This window comes from Erinaceus europaeus, chromosome 20, assembly GCF_950295315.1.
Source record: "Erinaceus europaeus chromosome 20, mEriEur2.1, whole genome shotgun sequence".
Taxonomy (NCBI): Eukaryota; Metazoa; Chordata; class Mammalia; order Eulipotyphla; family Erinaceidae; genus Erinaceus; species Erinaceus europaeus.
The window spans coordinates 31,405,179-31,421,953 of NC_080181.1; the positions used below are offsets into that span (position 1 = coordinate 31,405,179).

A 16,775-nucleotide genomic window follows, 5' to 3' on the forward strand; every position below is an offset into this window, starting at 1 on the left:
CATAAAAGAGGCCAAAACAGCAGACAGGAATATAAATACCACACTTTAATCCTACAAGGAAGCTGTCCTCTTTGAAATAACTTTTGCCTCTAACTAACCCAGTTCCTCTAACTCAAACCACAGCCTCTATCAGGAGGAAAAAGGAAAGGATGTGGCTGGGGAAGTAGCATAATCTTTTCTGCAAAAGACTCGTATGCTTGAGTCTCTGAGATCCCAGGTTCAGCTCCCTGTACCACCATAAGCCAGACATAAGAAGAGCTCTGGTTAAAAAATTAAAAAATTAAAAAAAGAAAAAAAAAGGATGTTTATACTCCAAAGGCCACATTTCTCTAGATTCTTCTCATGGAAGTCTACAACTAATTTCTGATTGTGAAACAGGGTCAGTTTATTTTACCCACTTTCCAGCTTCCTCTATCTTTTTTGTTTGTTTGTTTCTGGTTCTTAATGGAGTCACTGTTAATTAAAAAAAAAAGCTGCAGTGCATTTTTCATTTTTCCATCTTTCTCCTTTATATTAACATCCTTCTAGGTGGGAAAAAATAATCCCTTAGCTCTGCTTCAGACATGTCTTATTTCCACTGTCAAGGTACCTGGTGTCTTCCTTGAACCACTGGAATTCAGCTGTAGGCACTGCCGAGGCTTCACAGCTTAAGATGCCCTTCTGACCAACTGAGACGCCAGTGTTCTTGGCTTTTGAGATATAGGGAGGGTCTAGGGAAACGAGAGTCAACATGAGTCAGTGAAACAGATGAATAAGTTATCTTCTGTTGTGCAAATGGATCACTTATGACTCTACTTCCTCCCAGTTAAATAACCATGTATTTTAAGAGAAGAAATTCTAGCTTGGAGACAATGCATTTACCCCAGTGGCTTCACCCATTTAAAGTGAACAATTCAATTTAAAGTGAACAATTACCCCTATTAGCTAAAAGCTCTGACAGTCATGGAAAAAAACTCCAGAGACAGCAATGGAGGTAGTGATAGAGCAAAGCATCTGATAATGGATTTCCTTGCTGGAGACAACTGGGATCTATCAGAAAATGGCATTGCCATCTTGATCTCATAGTCCCTAAGCCCTCTTTCCCCCTAGTCCTCTGGGACAATGGGTCCACTCACAGTTTACGGTGATTTTTACTTTCCGAACATCGGGTGCAGCCACATCATTCAAGGCGCTGCATTCGTATTCCCCAGACTGGTCACGTTTGATGTCAGAGATTTCCAGGTATTCATCTTCACTCACAAAGCCCTGGCCTTTGGGAAGGAAAGAAAGAGAGAGGGGCAACAATCAAGGAATTGTGAAATCAGAGGTAGGACATCACCTGGGAGGCAAAGAAAACAAAAGGCTGTAAAGAGAGGTTTGAACATCACTTTAAAATCGCATGTTAGCCCAGAAGTATTTGGGGGGAGAAAGAAGGCCTACTATGTTTGGAGTCCTGAAGCAATGTGTTTTTTGTTTATGTCACCATTTTGATAATACATTATGAAGATATAACATTATTACTGTATTTATGTGATTATGATGAGGATTCACTAAGCAAATATATGTGAAATACTCCAACATATTACCAAATGATGGTAGTTGAAAGAGAGCTGCCATGATTAATAATAGAATACAAAATGTAGGAATGGCGTTAGGGTATGCTACCATGGGCATTTTAATTGTTTGCTATGGAGAAAAACCTTTATATATACAGATTGTAAACTATTGATTGCAGCATGAGCAAGTAGCCACATAACACTGTCATATAGTAAATGCAAAGCAGTAGGCTCCATTCAAAACTCTACTGGGGAAGAGAAAATGGAGGATGAGTGAATGAGGAAACACTAGTGTCTCCAGCAGTAGTAAGTACTCAGTGGGTGTCCTCACATTACCCAACATCTCCCCCCCTTTTTTTCTTTTTTTTAAATCAATTACCCTACATCTCCCCCTTTCTTTTTATCTTTCTTTTTATCTAATTTTAGCCATAATATCAGGAATGTGGGGTGCTTTGTGATGCTCCTCACAATTACCCATCAAGTGGACTCTGCCAGCATAACGTAAACCATGCAACCATCAATACTAGAAGAGTCTCATCCAACTTGGTGGATCATTCTGCAGGCTTAACTCTCTGACTTTTATGAAGCTTGTGATTTGTGATGGAGAATATTCTGCGTCTGTAAAATGTACATTTCTCACAGCCACCATTCCATCTTCTTGCAATACTCTGGCTCCTTTACCTTATCTAGCTCCCCATTCAGTGCAAAGAGAACAGACATTCTGTCTTGAAACACAAATGTTCTGAATTCTGTCAAAGCATCAGACTTCTGTAAAAATCCAGTACACTCAAGACCAAAGAGGAAATGCAACCTTTTGCATTTATCATAGTCCTGCTGACTGATTGCTCTTTGTGCTCCAAATGAGAGCAAAATTAGTTTTCAGGATAATTGCAACTCAATATAACCCTCCACATACTCCCTAGAAGTACAAGCCAATTCTGACCCAACGGGCTCTCGTTTGACCAAGTGTGGGGCAGCCATGAGTGTGAAGCAAGAAGGGTGAGCATCTATGGGGTTGGGTGACTGGGGAGGCAGATACATTGATACCCTGACTTTGCTTCTAGTCACAGCCATGGGGATTCTTCTCTACTCTCTCTACCTATTTTCTCAGACTTCTTGCATTTGCTTCTTTCTTCTCTGCTTCCACTACCCCATGCTGGTCAAGCCCAACCAGGCTGTACCATCAGTATCTGGTTGTTGGTTACTAGTGCCACACCTAAAATATGTGGGACAAGTATTTGTCCAAAAGGGCTCCCTCTCTTAATATGTAAGTTGCCTCACCCCCAAGACAATACCATTATGGGAGTGTCAGTGCAAGAAGTGTTTATTTTTTCATTGATATAGGGTGAGATACAGAGAAGGAGGGAGAGACAGTGAGAAGAAGAGACACCAACAGCACTGCTCTACGACTTGTGGAGCATTCTCTCCCTTCAGGTGGGAACCTAGGGTTTGAACTCTGTTCTTTGTGCTTGGTAAAATGTGTGCTTTACTACGGATACCACCACCAGACCCTGCAAGAAGTCTTGCACTGGTCAGCACAAGCAGTCCTTTCTAAGCAGGCCATCCTTTGGGTATTTGGGCTTATTGATCAGGACCCAAGGTCTAGCACAGATTTCAACAAATCTGATTATACCTATACATGGAGTAACAGAGAGTAGAAATTAAAAATGTACACTGAAGGGGAGGGAAAACAATGAGGCAAGGCCCCACACTCTCAATCTAATACTTGAGTGTTTTTCTCCCAAATGAGATTGTTTGCCTCAGCTGGTGTCAGGTGCCAGAAGAGAACCTAGAAAACATCAAGGAAGGCATCCAGAGTATGGGGCCTTCTGGGGTCTGGGGTCTCAGGCGATGCCCATCCCAGGCTTCTGCTCCAACAACCATTAATCCTTCATAACCTAATTCTTCAAAGTTCATGAAAGGGCTATCAATCTCTTCTCATTCCTTTTCTGTTATTTCTCTTAGGCTTACAGAATCTCAGAGTCTAAAAGAGTTGTTTGAGATCCTCTCTCTCAAGAAGTCTGATAAAGATAAAAATCACCTTACTTCTTAAAGTAGTAATGGTTGACCAATGTAAATATTTTTAAGAATTAGGCAACAATAAAAACAAATACCCCAAACCAATTATTTTATAGACTTAAGCTCACCTTTTCTGTAGTAAGTAAATATGTCTGGATAAAAAAATCTGGCTTCTTTCTAAGAGTCCATTCTTCTTTCAAACTGTATGGCAGCATATTTGCTGCAAACTAGTAAACTCATTTAACTGAACATCTAAGCTACCTGTGATGACTCTCTGGGAGCCTCAGGCAGGGTCACTGACCCTGCTTTCCTTAGGGAAAATGGAATAGACTCAGATCATTCTGTATAGTGTGCACGAATCAGATGCCCTAGTTTTTCTTTTTTTTTTTTTTGATAAGTCAAAGTCTATGAATCTCAGTAAAATTAAAATTATTGGCCCACATAAAAGAAATGATTTCAAAGATGGCAGTGACCAGCTTGTTGGGCTCTTGAGTGATTCTCCACATGTGTATAAGGACAAGAGTCTGGGGTCTTTCACAGGGGATTTTTTGGACAACATGGCTACCCTCTAGAATGTAGAGTTTTTTAAAACTATATCTTTAATACTGTTTTTATGGAGTGATAATGTGACAAGAAAAAAAAAAAAGAAGGAAGAGAGTGTTTCCCATAAAGTGGGGATCGTTATAATACTACCTCATTAAAGGAGAAAATTTTGTCAAGTTTCTACCATAAAGTAAATGTATCTCAGCTTCTAATTTGCATATCAATTCAGAGTTTCTTTTATTTTTTAAGAAATGGGAGGCACTAAGTGGTGGTGCATTCAATGGACAGTACACATTACAGTGCCGAAGACCTAGGTTCAAGCCCTTTGTCCCTGCCTGTAGGAGGGAAGCTTCACAGGTGGTCAAGTAGTGATGTGGCTGCTTTCTTCCCTTCTATTACCCTTTCCCTCTAAAACACTCGTTTCTACCAAAAATAAAGAAGAAATAAAGAAAGGAAGGAAAGAAGTAAAGAGAGAAGGAAGGAAGGAAGGAGGGAAGGAAGGAAGGAAAGAAGAAAGGAAGGAAGGAAGGAAGGAAGGAAGGAAGGAAGATAAGAGACAGCCAGAAGCAGTGGATTTATTATGTAGGCAAAATAACTAAAGTAAGAACCCTAGGGTTCTGATTCTGTAAGTCTGCAGTGTGATCTGGGATTTTGCATTTGTTCATGTGCCTGGGTATGGTTCACACTAGCTGTCTGGGATTTACACTCTGAGTAGCAATGGTAGAGGCACTAGAAGCTGTTGTTCGCTCCCTTCTCTGTGAAATGACTGGCTGACCAGCTGACCCATAGCTCATAAAGCATGCTTTCTTGGTGCTTCAGGAAGGAGAATCTGAACCTTGGAGGCTAGCTCTTCCACTGAGCCTTACTACACAACATGCAGCCTCTCCACACCATTTTTAAGGCTAAGAAATGTCAAGAGAGCGTCAACCCCCTTCCTAGTTTCAGCCCACCGAAGGTTATTGAGATGTTCTTCTCTTTAACTACATTGAATACTGAGTGAAATGCTTACAGCAGAACAAATCTAGGCTGCTAACTGCCTGGAGACCCAGGGAATGGCAGGGTTGACTCCTTCCCCTGCTCTCTCCAGTTCTTGTGGCAAATGTTAAATTCATATTCCATGCTGCAGAGAATGGGGTACAAGGCAGCAAATGTTTTAATCATCTTTGTGAGCTGCCAGGAAGCCAAATTGCTGACTGTGGAGGCTGAGAGAGGGATACATGGGCAGACAGAAACAGAAGAGGCCAGAAGAGGAAAGGCAGAAGAGAGAGGGAGAAAGACTCTGGGTGTCATTGGAAAAATCCTGGTGACACATACACCAGATTTTCCATTGCTTAAAGGCAGGCTACAAAACTATACTGTACTCTGCAGCAAAATCAATGAGGGCAGAATTCTTGGTTTGCCCCCACAGAGTTCCTGTTATGAACCAGAAATCCCAGAGGCATTATGAAACTGCCCTCTGTATTCAAACACCCCCAAAGAACAGGATCTGAACTGAAAGAAAACAGGTGCTTGAATCACCAGCAGAAATACATGTTAATAAATCTGCTGTTTCTTTCCATGGAGGAGCAATTCACAGAAGATAAGTCCAGGTCACTGCATTACCCAGATTAAGATCTGCAAGGATACAAATGAGGCCATTTATCAGAGGATGTGGGAGGTCCCTGGGCCTGGACCCCTCAGAAGTGAGACATGTAATTGAGGAGAGGTTGAACAAGTCTCAGGATTTGGGGGAGGGGGACGCTAATGTGGGAAGGTCTTCTGCAAAGATGCATATTCTGACAAAACAGTCAGCAAATGTACAGAAAAACTTTCTACAATCTATTCATACATCAACAAAACGGGAAATGATCATTTCTGCTGAGGCTGTAGAGAGAAAAGAATTCTGCTACACTGTTGGTGGAAATGTAAATTGGAAAGCCCCTAGTGAAAAACAAGTGTGGTGAAGGGGCAGGGTGGTGGCTTACTTGGTTGAGCGCACGCTACAATACACAAGGACCCAGGTAGGAGGTCCTGCTCCCACCAGCAAGGTGAAGCAGGGCTGCAGGAGTCTGTCTCTTTTCCACTCTATCTCCCTTCCGTTCCCTCTCAACTTCTGTTATTTATACAATAAATAAATAAAGATAATAATAAAAAAGCAGTCTCATGAATACTTAACTAGACATAGAAATGACCTATGATCCAGCAATACCCCTCCTGGGCATACTCAAAGGACATGGAAGCACAAATTTGAAGGGATCTATGTGTCCCTATATATTTTTTATTTTTTTTAAATTATTGGGGGTATTAATGGTTTACGATAATCATAATTAATGGTTTACAATAATTGGTCAACAATAAAATACAGTAACAAAATACAGTAGTTTGTACATGTATAACATTTCTCAGTCTTCCATATAACAATTCAACCCCCTCTAGGTCCTCTGACATGTACCAGGACCTAAACACTGCCCCCCCACCCCAAAGTCCTTTACTTTAGTGCAATACACCAAACCCAGTCCAAGTTCTGCTTTGTGTTTTCTTATTATTCAATGTCTTTTTCCTTCCTTCCTTCCTTCCTTCCTTCCTTCCTTCCTTCCTTCCTTCCTTCCTTCCTTCCTTTTCTTATTGGTGATTAAACAATGATCGACAAGATTGTGGGACAAGAGGGTTCCAGTTCATACAATTGCCACCACCAGTGTGCCATATTCCATCCCCTCCATTTGAAGGTTCCCTATTCTTTATCACTCTGGGAGTATGGACCAGTATGATCTCTAAGGGGCACAGAAGGTGCTTCTGGCTTCTATAGTTGCTTCTCCACTGGATATGGGTGTTGACAGGTCAATTCCTATCCCTAGCCTGTCTTTGTCTTTCACCAGTGAGGTAGGGCTCTGGGGAGGTGGGGTTCCAGGACACATTGGTGAGGTCATCTACCCAGGAGGGAGATTTGCAGAGTCATAGGTAGGTCCACTTCTAGCCTTGTGAGCATTCTCCAGACTGTTCTCCACAGGGGTTGGACCAATATATATTCCCACCAGCAATGCAGGAGTATTCCTTTATCCCCATATCCTCTCAAGCATTTGTTGCTGCTACCTTTTCTGATGTATGACATTCTCACAGGAGTGAAGTGGTATCCCATTGTTGTCTTTATTTGCATTTCTCTGACAATGACTTGGAGCATTTTTTCATATGTCTGTTGGCCTTCTGAATCTCTTCTGTGGTGAAAATTCTGTTCCTATCATCTTCCAGTTTTTGGATGGGTTCCTTTTTGGTTTTTGCTGCTGAGTTTGGTGAGCTCTTTATATATTTAGGTTATTAGCCTCGTGTCTGATGTATGGCAAGTAAAGATCTTCTCACATTCTGTAAGGGGTCTCTTTGCTTGGATGGTGGTTTCTCTTGCTGTGCAGAAACTTTTTAATTTGGTGTAGTCCTATTGGTTTATTTTTTTTAGTTTTCTTTGTAATTGTATTTGTATCATCAAAGATGCCTTTAAAATTTAGATGGAAAAGAGTTCTGCCAAAATTTTCCTCTAAGTATTTGAAACTAGTAGTTTCTAGTCTAGCATTCAAGTCCTTGAACCATTTGGAATTGTGTTTGGTGAAATATAGTAGTTCAGTTTAATTTTTCTGCATGTTTCAACCCATATTTTTTCCAACACCAGTTTTTGAAGAGACTCACCTCTCCCCATTTAATAGTCTGGGAACCTTTGCCAAAGATTAGATGTCCATAGCTGTGGGGGTTTATTTCTGGGTTTTCAGTTCTATTCCACTGGTCACGGTTTCTTTTTGTGTTCCAGTACTAAACAGTTTTGATTACAATGGCCCTATAATATAATTTGAGATCTGAGAGTATGATGCCTCCAGTTCTGTTCTTCTCAAGATTGTCTTAGCAATTCTAGGTATTTTCTGGTTCCAGACAAACATTTGTAGCTTTTGTCCTATTATCTTAAAAAAATGTGTGGGATCTTGAGAGGGATTACATTAAATTTGTATATGGCTCTGGGTAGTATATTCATTTTGATGTTAATTCTTCCAATCCAGGAACATGGAATATATTTCCATTTCTTTGTGTCTTTTCCTAATTCCTTAAATAGTCACATGTAATTTTCAGCATATAAGTTCTTCACTTTCTTTTTTAAAAAAAGATTTTATTTATTTATGAGAAGGATAGGAGGATAGAGAAAGAGCCAGAAATCATTCTGGCACATGTGCTGCTGGGGAATCAAACTCAGGACCTCTTGCTTGAGAGTCCAAAGCCTTACAAGTGCACCACCTCCCAGGGTAGGTTTATTTCTAGATATTATATTGTTTTTATTGCTATAGTAAAAGGAATTGTCTTCTGAATTTCTTCTTCTTCTGTTAACTTATTGTTGGCATGGAGTAACGTCACTGACTTTTGTATGTTGATTTCTTAGACTGACACTTTACTATATTGCCTGATTTTTTTTTCAAAGTTTCCTGCTGGATTCCTGCAAAAAGTGAATGACTCTGAAAATATTCAATAGTTCTAGTTTACCTATCTCTTCATTGAATTCTCTCATTTCTTTGTTGATTCTCTGCCTAGATGATTTGTCAAGTTCAGAAAGTAGAATGTTGAAATGTCCTACTATTACTGTTAATATATTGCTATGGCTTTTTCTGTAGATGTTTCATATATTTAGATGGCCTCTCATTGGGTGCACTGATCTTAACAATTGTCCTCTTGATTGACTGGTCCTCTGCGCATTAATTAATGTCCATTCTTATTTTTTTAATTTTTTTAATTAAAAAAAAATCTATCATGCCAGTTATAAGAATAGCTGTTCCTGACCTTTTTTGTGGCCCATTAGCTTGTATGATAGTTTTCCATCCTTTCACTTTGAGTCTGTATTTGTCTTGTGAGGTGGGATTCCTGCAGAGAACATATGGTTGTCTTGTTGAGTAAGGCGGGATTCCTGCAGAGAACATATGGTTGGGTTGTCTTTTTTGGTCCACCTTCCTACTCTGTGCCTTTTAATAGGTGAATTCAGGCCACTGACATTTATTGATATTATAGATTGAAGATGTTTTAATGCGTTATTCTAAACTTTTAGAGTGCTCTGATATATGGTATGTTTATGGTGATGTTATGATTGTTTATAGGAGTCCTTTCAGACCTTTTAGTAGGGCAGGCTTGGTGATAGTTGATTCCTTCAACTGTTGCTTATCTGAGAAGGTTTTTGTGCCTCCATGTAGTCTGAATGACATTCTTGAGGGATACAAAAAGCCTTTCTCATTGAGTGATCGACAGATATCTTGACATTCTCTTCTGGCCTTTAGTGTTCATGTGAAGAAATCTGCTGCTAATCTTACAGGTTTTCCCCTGTAGTGAGTCTTTGTTTTTATCTTGAAGCCTTCAGGATTATATCTTTATCCTTACTTTTTTTCATTCTAAATATGATGTGTCTTGGTGTCTTTAGGTCTGGATTAATTCTGTGTGGGACTCTGATGTCCTCTATGTTGTTTAGAGTAGGGAAGTTCTCAGCTATTATGTCCTGTAGAATGCTTTATCCCCCCTTCCTTTGGTAAGTCAATAATGCATATATTACTTCTTTTATAGTCATCCCATATGTCTCGGTTGCTGTTTTCAGTATCTCTTGATCTCTTTTTCAGTTCTCTTACTTCTGTCTTGGTTTTCTATTATTCATCCTGAATCTTGCTAATTCTATGCTCTGCTTCAGTTATTCTGTTTTCTCTCCCCTCTGCTGTTGTATGAAACTCAGTTATTTTGTTGCCCTGTTTTGATACTGCATTAGCTTGTTCAGCTATTTCTGATTTCAGCTCTCTATCTCAAGATAATTAGTGCTTTCTTTCAGGGTCTCCTTTGTTGTTTCCCTATTTCTGATGATATTCCTTTCAAAAGCTGTCCTCATTCCTGTAATTATTGCATTGCTAGTGTTTTCATGTTGTCCTCATTCCTATATGCTTTTACCTTTTTAGGAATTTTTTCTGGACTTTTGTCCTTGTTCATTTCTCCAATGTTTCTTCTCACTTTAGCCATTATATCTGGTGTGGTATGAGGTTCCTCCTTCACAACTTTTCAATCCACTGATCACACTTACCTGGATTGACTTGTATCTAAATAAGGTACTTAAAGGAGTTCACAGTTGTGAGTCTTTACAGTTGTTTCAATGTTATCTCAATCCCTGAGGTGAAGCAATAATTGCTAAATCTCCCTATATTGTTATTTATCTTCTCTGCAGGTTATGGAGCATGAAGTCTTTTTAACTGTAAGTAGATTTTTAGCCTAATCAGGTAAGACAGGTTTGGGGGATAGATAGCAAAATGGTTGTGCAAAGAGACTCTGTGCTCTGAGGGTTTGGGGCTCAGTTCCCCAGCTCTACCATCAGCCAAAACCAAGCTGAGCAGCACTTTCCTTTTTTGGCCCTGTGAGTTTCTGAATAAATCCTGTATATATTTGATGAGTTCTGAGGCAATTAATCACCATATTTCCTGATTTATCAGGAGAACAAAAGGCTCCTCCTCTGGGCCACCAGGAGGGTAGATTTTCTCCTGAGTCACCCGGCCAGTTCTCTGACCCCTGATATCAGTATAGGGTTTCCCTGCTGCTGTTCCAGTCTCTGAGGGGCAGCAGCAGTGGAGGCTCACAGTTGTAAATTAGTGTATTCTAGGTGATGTTCTCTTCCTTTCAGCAGTCTTTTAGTTGATAAGACTCACACCAGAGGTGGTGTGTCAACTACCAAACTACCAGACTGGTACCAGCCACTCCTGAGTACAGGGATTTTTAGCCCCATGAATCTCTCCTTAAGCTTTTCTCTGTCCATGAGCCACACGTGTTTGCACTAACCTGTGGCTTGGTAGGTTCCCTAAGTAATCCTAGTCTTGCTGCATTCTCAGGTGATCTTCTTTGCTATTCCTAGTTGATTGGCTACTCCTATATTTATAGCTGCATTATTTACAATGACCAAAATATGGAAACAACCTAAATGCCCAACAACCGATGATAGAATGAAGAAGTTTTGGACTATGGACTATCTACACAATAGACCTGTAATCAAAAAGGATTCAACTACATCTTTTAGAACAAGATGGATGCAGGTGAAGGTGATTATGCTAAGTGAAGTAAGCAAAGCTGTAAAAGACAGCTATGGATAGTTTTGCTCACCTGTAGAGCATACATGACTAAAGCAAAGGGATATGCAGTACATTTTAATGTCTGAGAACCAAGGCGGTTATAAAATGTAGGTGTGGGGGATGGCACAGAGATTTGAGGAGTGTGACTTATATGCACTAAGGGTGGGTATGAAAAGATAACTAAAATCTGGTAATTATGTAAAAATTGTTAGATGATTAATAAAAAAGATATTAAAAGACAAACAGCACCCATTGTTTGAGAACCTGCCTGGGAGACAGGCATCCTGTGTCACTGGCATTCACATCTGACTGGGGTGTTGGGTCAGACACAGTGCAAGGTGAAGAAGATGTAGAACACAGGTCCTTGACCTTGACCTTGAGCAGTCTACAACCTCATGAGCCTGGAACTGCTTCAATTTTTTTCTCTCCAGAGGCTCACTCTTTCAGTTCTTAATTGTTTGTAGATCCCTCAAGTAAAGTGTGACAGGCCAGAAATATTTATTAGGGCAGCAAGAAACCTAAGCATCTGGGGATGAAGAGATCAAACAGGAAATCCATAGCAAAATCTGGGAGCTTTTTGACCTACTTCATTCTTTCACCCTGACACTCTGTGCTTCCCAGCCCGCTGTATGGCAGCCATCACTTATGTGCCCAATTTTCCCTTCTAGTTCCTCAGTCAATTCATTATTATTATAGAGTTGAAAGTGTCAGGAGAGGTCAAAGATGTTTAGCCTTCTACTTTATTTTGGATTATTGTACCTGATTGAATGTGTTCTGGTCTGTGTGAAGATCCCCAGGGATAATTTCAGGAGTGGCTTATCCTGGGGGTGGCTACACTATTCCCCCCACCCCAACTAATCCTTATTTGGAGGTAAGCCCTGTCTGACTTTTCCCTTTGAAATGATTAAAAGTCACCTTCTTCCTGGGGGTGCCTTCCTGGCCCCACTATCCCTCTACATATGCCAGAGAAAGTGGCTGTTCTACCCAGTGAGGTTGCTTTGTGAGGTGAAATGTCAGCACCTGCCACAGATTTGCCATAAGACTTGTCAGGAAGTGACTCACATGGGCACATGCCTGAGGGCAGGTGCCACAGAGGAAATGAGCAGAAGGGGGATGGCAGTGAGGAGGAAGGGTAAGACTTGAAGGAGGCACAGAGAGCTAAATATTAAGAAATGATCGGTGGAGGAAAGATAATTCAGTGACTGGAGAATGGAAACCCTGGGGGCTATCAGGATCAGGTGGTTAGAATTCCTAGAAAAATCCAGAGTTGTCCAGTGTCCAGCAATGGTGACTATTATAAATAACCCCTCTTAAAACTGAACTTGGAGGGCTGGCAAAATAGCCCACTTGGATAGTGCATCTGTTTTGTCAAGTGTGAAGCCTGGATTTGAGCAGAGACCTCCTCTCACTGGAAGATGCTTCAGTGCTGTACTGCCTCCCCCCTCCTGCAGTTTTAAATATATATTTTATTCATTTTACTTATTTTAGATAGAGAGAAACTGAGAGGGGAAGGAGGAGATAGAGATACGAAGGGAGAAATAGAGATAGACCTGCAACACTGCTTAATCAGGTGTATCACTACCTGCCTTTTTGCCTTTGTCTTTTGTCTCTGTCTAACTGGAAAAGTCATCCAAGAGCACTGGCATACTGATAATGACCAAAGTAAACACACACACACACACACACACACACACACACACACGAACTTAAACTGTTGGAATCAAGTGACCAGATGATCACTTCATGTTTCTGGTTCCCTAAGGCACTACCTGGTCATTGGATCCATCTTGGAAAGTAGCCTGTAGCCCACTCATCACAGTTAGGCAGCCACTCCAGCTAGCAAGGAACAGAGTTCTTGCTCCTCTACTGCTTCGTAAGAAGTGTGAGTTGGCCAGCTTGTTGTGTACATTTACTGGAAGCCTTGTCTTAGAAGTCAGAAGCAAGGTAAAGGCAAGGAAAGGAAGTGTCTGCAGCTGTCCCTCCTGCTACTTCTGTGCCCTTGAGGTGTGAAGGGAGAGGCAGACACTGTCAGAAGCTCATGTGAGGATGTGTGCCCAGATCTTGTCACTCATCCATTGCTCACACCAGGATTCTGGCCAAGAGAACATAATCACATAAAATGAGCCACAAGCAGATCAGAATTGTAGCTTTACTGCTGTCAAGCTGGTTGACAGTCTGGGCTTGGCATTTAAGACAGGCATGAACCCTTGCCACTCTACCTATGAACCCAACATAGCAAAATTGTGTGGAGGGAGAACTTGACTTTGGGTACTGAGCCATGGGGTACAGAGCCAGGTCTGAGAGTAGGGGCTACATTTTAAGAGGAGCAGAAGGACCCCAGCAGAGGTGAACTGAGATGGGGAGAGAGTAGTTGGGGAGATGGCTCCATTGGTAAAGCATCAGATATTCATTCTTGAGGTTCCTGGTTCAATACCCAGCGCCAAGTGTACTGGAATGGTTCTCTGGGTATATCTGCCCTCCTTTCTTTTCTCTGTCTCATGTGAATCTCTCTCTGTCTCTTTTTATCTCTCTCACAATATTATTTCTAAAGATTTATTTATTTATTCTCTTTTGTTGCCCTTGTTTCATTGTTGTAGTTATTATTATTGTTGTTATTGATGTTGTTGTTGGATAGGACAGAGAAAAATGGAGAGAGGAGGGGAAGACAGAGAGGGGGAGAGAAAGATAGACACCTGCAGATCTTCTTCACTGACTGTGAAGCGACTCCCCTGCAGGTGGGGAGCCGGGGGGGGGGGCGGCTTGAACCAGGATCCTTTTGCTGCTGGTCCTTGTGCTTTGAGCCACCTGTGCTTAGCAATTTTTTTTTTTTAAAGAAGGGAATGGAGACTCAGGTGTGCTGCCCTCCTCTCTGCTTCATGAAGCCCAATAGCTGTCTGAACAAATAGCCTGGAATTGCATCAGTCACCCTCTTCAGCAGGAGGAGACAAAGAATAAAGGGATGGGACAGGTTATTTTCTGGCCTAGGAAGTACAGGGAAAGCTGTTTTCTGAAAGCCTGCAGGCTGGAGACAGGACTTCTTGCTCCTTTCAGGAGGTGTCCTGACCCTCTCACTCACCTACCTCTTGACTCATGAGCCTCCTTTTAAAGTACAGAACCACTTAAAGACATATTTGAATTTGGTACTGGGCTAAGGTGAGATTTCTCTGCCCTCCCCTCAAATTTTTTCCTCTCTCCTTACCAGAGATACCACTTGGATTTGTCCCTGCATGCACTATTGTAAGTCATCATATTTTTTACTTTCCTCTAGATAGAGCATGAAAGACAGAGACAGAGAGAGAGAAGGAGAGGGAGAGGGAGAGGGAGAGGGAGAGGGAGAGGGAGAGGGAGAGGGAGAGGGAGAGGGAGAGGGAGAGGGAGAGGGAGAGGGAGAGGGAGAGGGAGAGGGAGAGGGAGAGGGAGAGGGAGAGACTCCCATGTGGTGACTGGGAGTTTGAATCCAGGTACTCCATATAGTAAGATATGCACTCTACTGGGTACTGTCTAGGATTAAAGCTGAAACCTTGGAGCCTCAGACATGAAAGTCTTTTGCATAGTGACTGTGTTTCCTCCCACCCCTGGCTCTGCATTGAAAAAAAAAAAAAAATATATATATATATATGGGGGAGGAGGGAAGAGGGAGTTTCAGATTTTTTTTCTTTTAATTGATGTGTGTGTATGTGTATGTTGTATTTTCTTTAAACTAAAGCACAGAATCTATGTCACTCTTTAGGTGTTAATATTAAGATAATCTTATTGGCTCAGAGTACAGATAATTACAATCACAAAGAAAATCACGTAGTAATTTTTTGAAAACACAACTTTTCACATGTCAGTAACATAGAGGTTGAAGCTTTGCTATTTATTCGTTTATTTAGAATTTTAATTTTTATTTATTTATTCATTTATTATATTTTATATTTATTTATTTTCCCTTTTGTTGCCCTTGTTTTTTATTCTTGTAGTTATTATTGTTGTTGTTGTTATTGATGCCATTGTTGTTGGATAGGACAGAGAAAAATGAAGAGAGGAGGAGAAGACAGAGAGGAGGAGAGAAAGATAGTCACCTGCAGACCTGCTTCACCGCCTGTGAAGCAACTCCCCTGCAGGTGGGAAGCCAGGGACTCAAACCGGGATCCTTATGCTAGTCCTTGTGCTTTGCGCCATGTGTGCTTAACCCACAGCTCTACTGTCCAACTCACAGAATTTTAATTTTTACCATTGGGTTCATAGCCAGGACTAGATACCTGCATGATGACTCCACCACCACCTTTGACCTTTTTTATCTTTCTGACAGAAGTCGAGGGTGAGAAAGAGAGAGGAAGAGGGGGACCTGCAGCATTGCTCAACCCCTTGTGAAACTTTGTCCTTGCAGTTGGGGACTGGAGCCTTGAATCCAGGTCTTCAAGCATGGCAATGTGTGAGTTCTACCAGGTGTTCCCCACCCAGCCCCTGAAGTTATTATTATTACTAATGAAAGTAGTGATTTTTTCCCTTTCAATTAGTTTTTTTTCTTCAACTATGTCATTTCTGTTTGAACTGTTTGTATCTATATATACTTAAGTACTCTCTGGAGGTATTTAAACATGTCTATCCTGTCTGTCTGTGGAAGCAAGATGTTCTTCCCTTCTGCTCTGTGTTTGGAGTTAAAACCTCATCCAATTTTAACTGAAAAAGGAGGAGATGCTGTTGGCCTGGCCTGGGTGCCCTTACCTTACCCTCTGTGGGCCTCACCCCCTCCAAGAGCTTGTGCCCCGCTTGGAGGCTGGTGAACACGCATAGAGGACCCACTGCACTCTGTGAAGTACAGACCTGAGCTTTCCACCCAGAAGCCTGAGAGACCAGAACTGTAATAGACACTTGGAAAGTGAGAGTCACAGGTATGTTCAATGTTTCAATCAGCCTAGAGTCCCTCAGAAGGTTTCAGGGGGCCAATTCACTGATCTGTAGGTGTGGGGGATGGGGGGGGAGAAGGAGAGGGAGAGAGAAACACTAGAATGCTGCTCAACTCTGGCTTATGATGGTGCTGAGAACTGAACCTGAGACCTCAGAGCCTCAGGGATGAAGGTCCTTTGCATAACCATTATGCTACATTCCCAGCCTTCCTTGGCTGATTCTGGTGCTCCCTGGGAGGGGAGCCTTCCGACACTACCTCCTTGGTCTTCTGTGTAGGTCCTTTGACGTTCCTTCTGCAGTTTCTACCTGTTAGATCAAACACTGTCCCTCCTCTCCTGTTTCTTTCACGTTTTGCCTCTGGTACAGTGATCCAAATATATAAGAATTGCTCCGTGTGGCCTGTCCTACTGTGGGAGTCCCTGAGTCCTTCTCTTCTGGACTTGTCATGAGCCAACTTCCTGTCAGACTCAGGGATGGCAGCCAGCGGCTCTGCAGGATGGAAGAGGGACAGAGGCCTTGGGCGAGGTCCTTGTGGCTATTGTCGGAGTAAGGTTGTTCCAAACCGAAGACAAAGAACCACTGTCACCAGCAGCAAGTGAGATGTTGACCCAGGGACTCAGGCTCTGGACCAAAATGACTTTAGTGCAGTCCAATTGCTTGTATTAATTAAGGGATGATGAAACAGTGGGTTTATCAC

General features: G+C 41.7%; 1 protein-coding gene across 3 annotated transcripts in view; it reads right to left on the reverse strand.

Annotated features, from left to right (window-relative positions):
- The window catches only part of OPCML (opioid binding protein/cell adhesion molecule like), a 1,572,985-nt gene that overhangs the window by 21,251 nt on the left and 1,534,959 nt on the right, over positions 1-16,775 (reverse strand). For all 3 annotated transcript variants that reach the window (XM_060180193.1, XM_060180194.1, XM_007539634.3), the window contains 2 exons: positions 1,116-1,250; positions 590-710 (listed from right to left, as the gene is read on the reverse strand). In XM_060180193.1, coding sequence (XP_060036176.1) covers positions 590-710; positions 1,116-1,250 — 256 coding nt within the window. The remainder of the gene's footprint in view (positions 1-589; positions 711-1,115; positions 1,251-16,775) is intronic.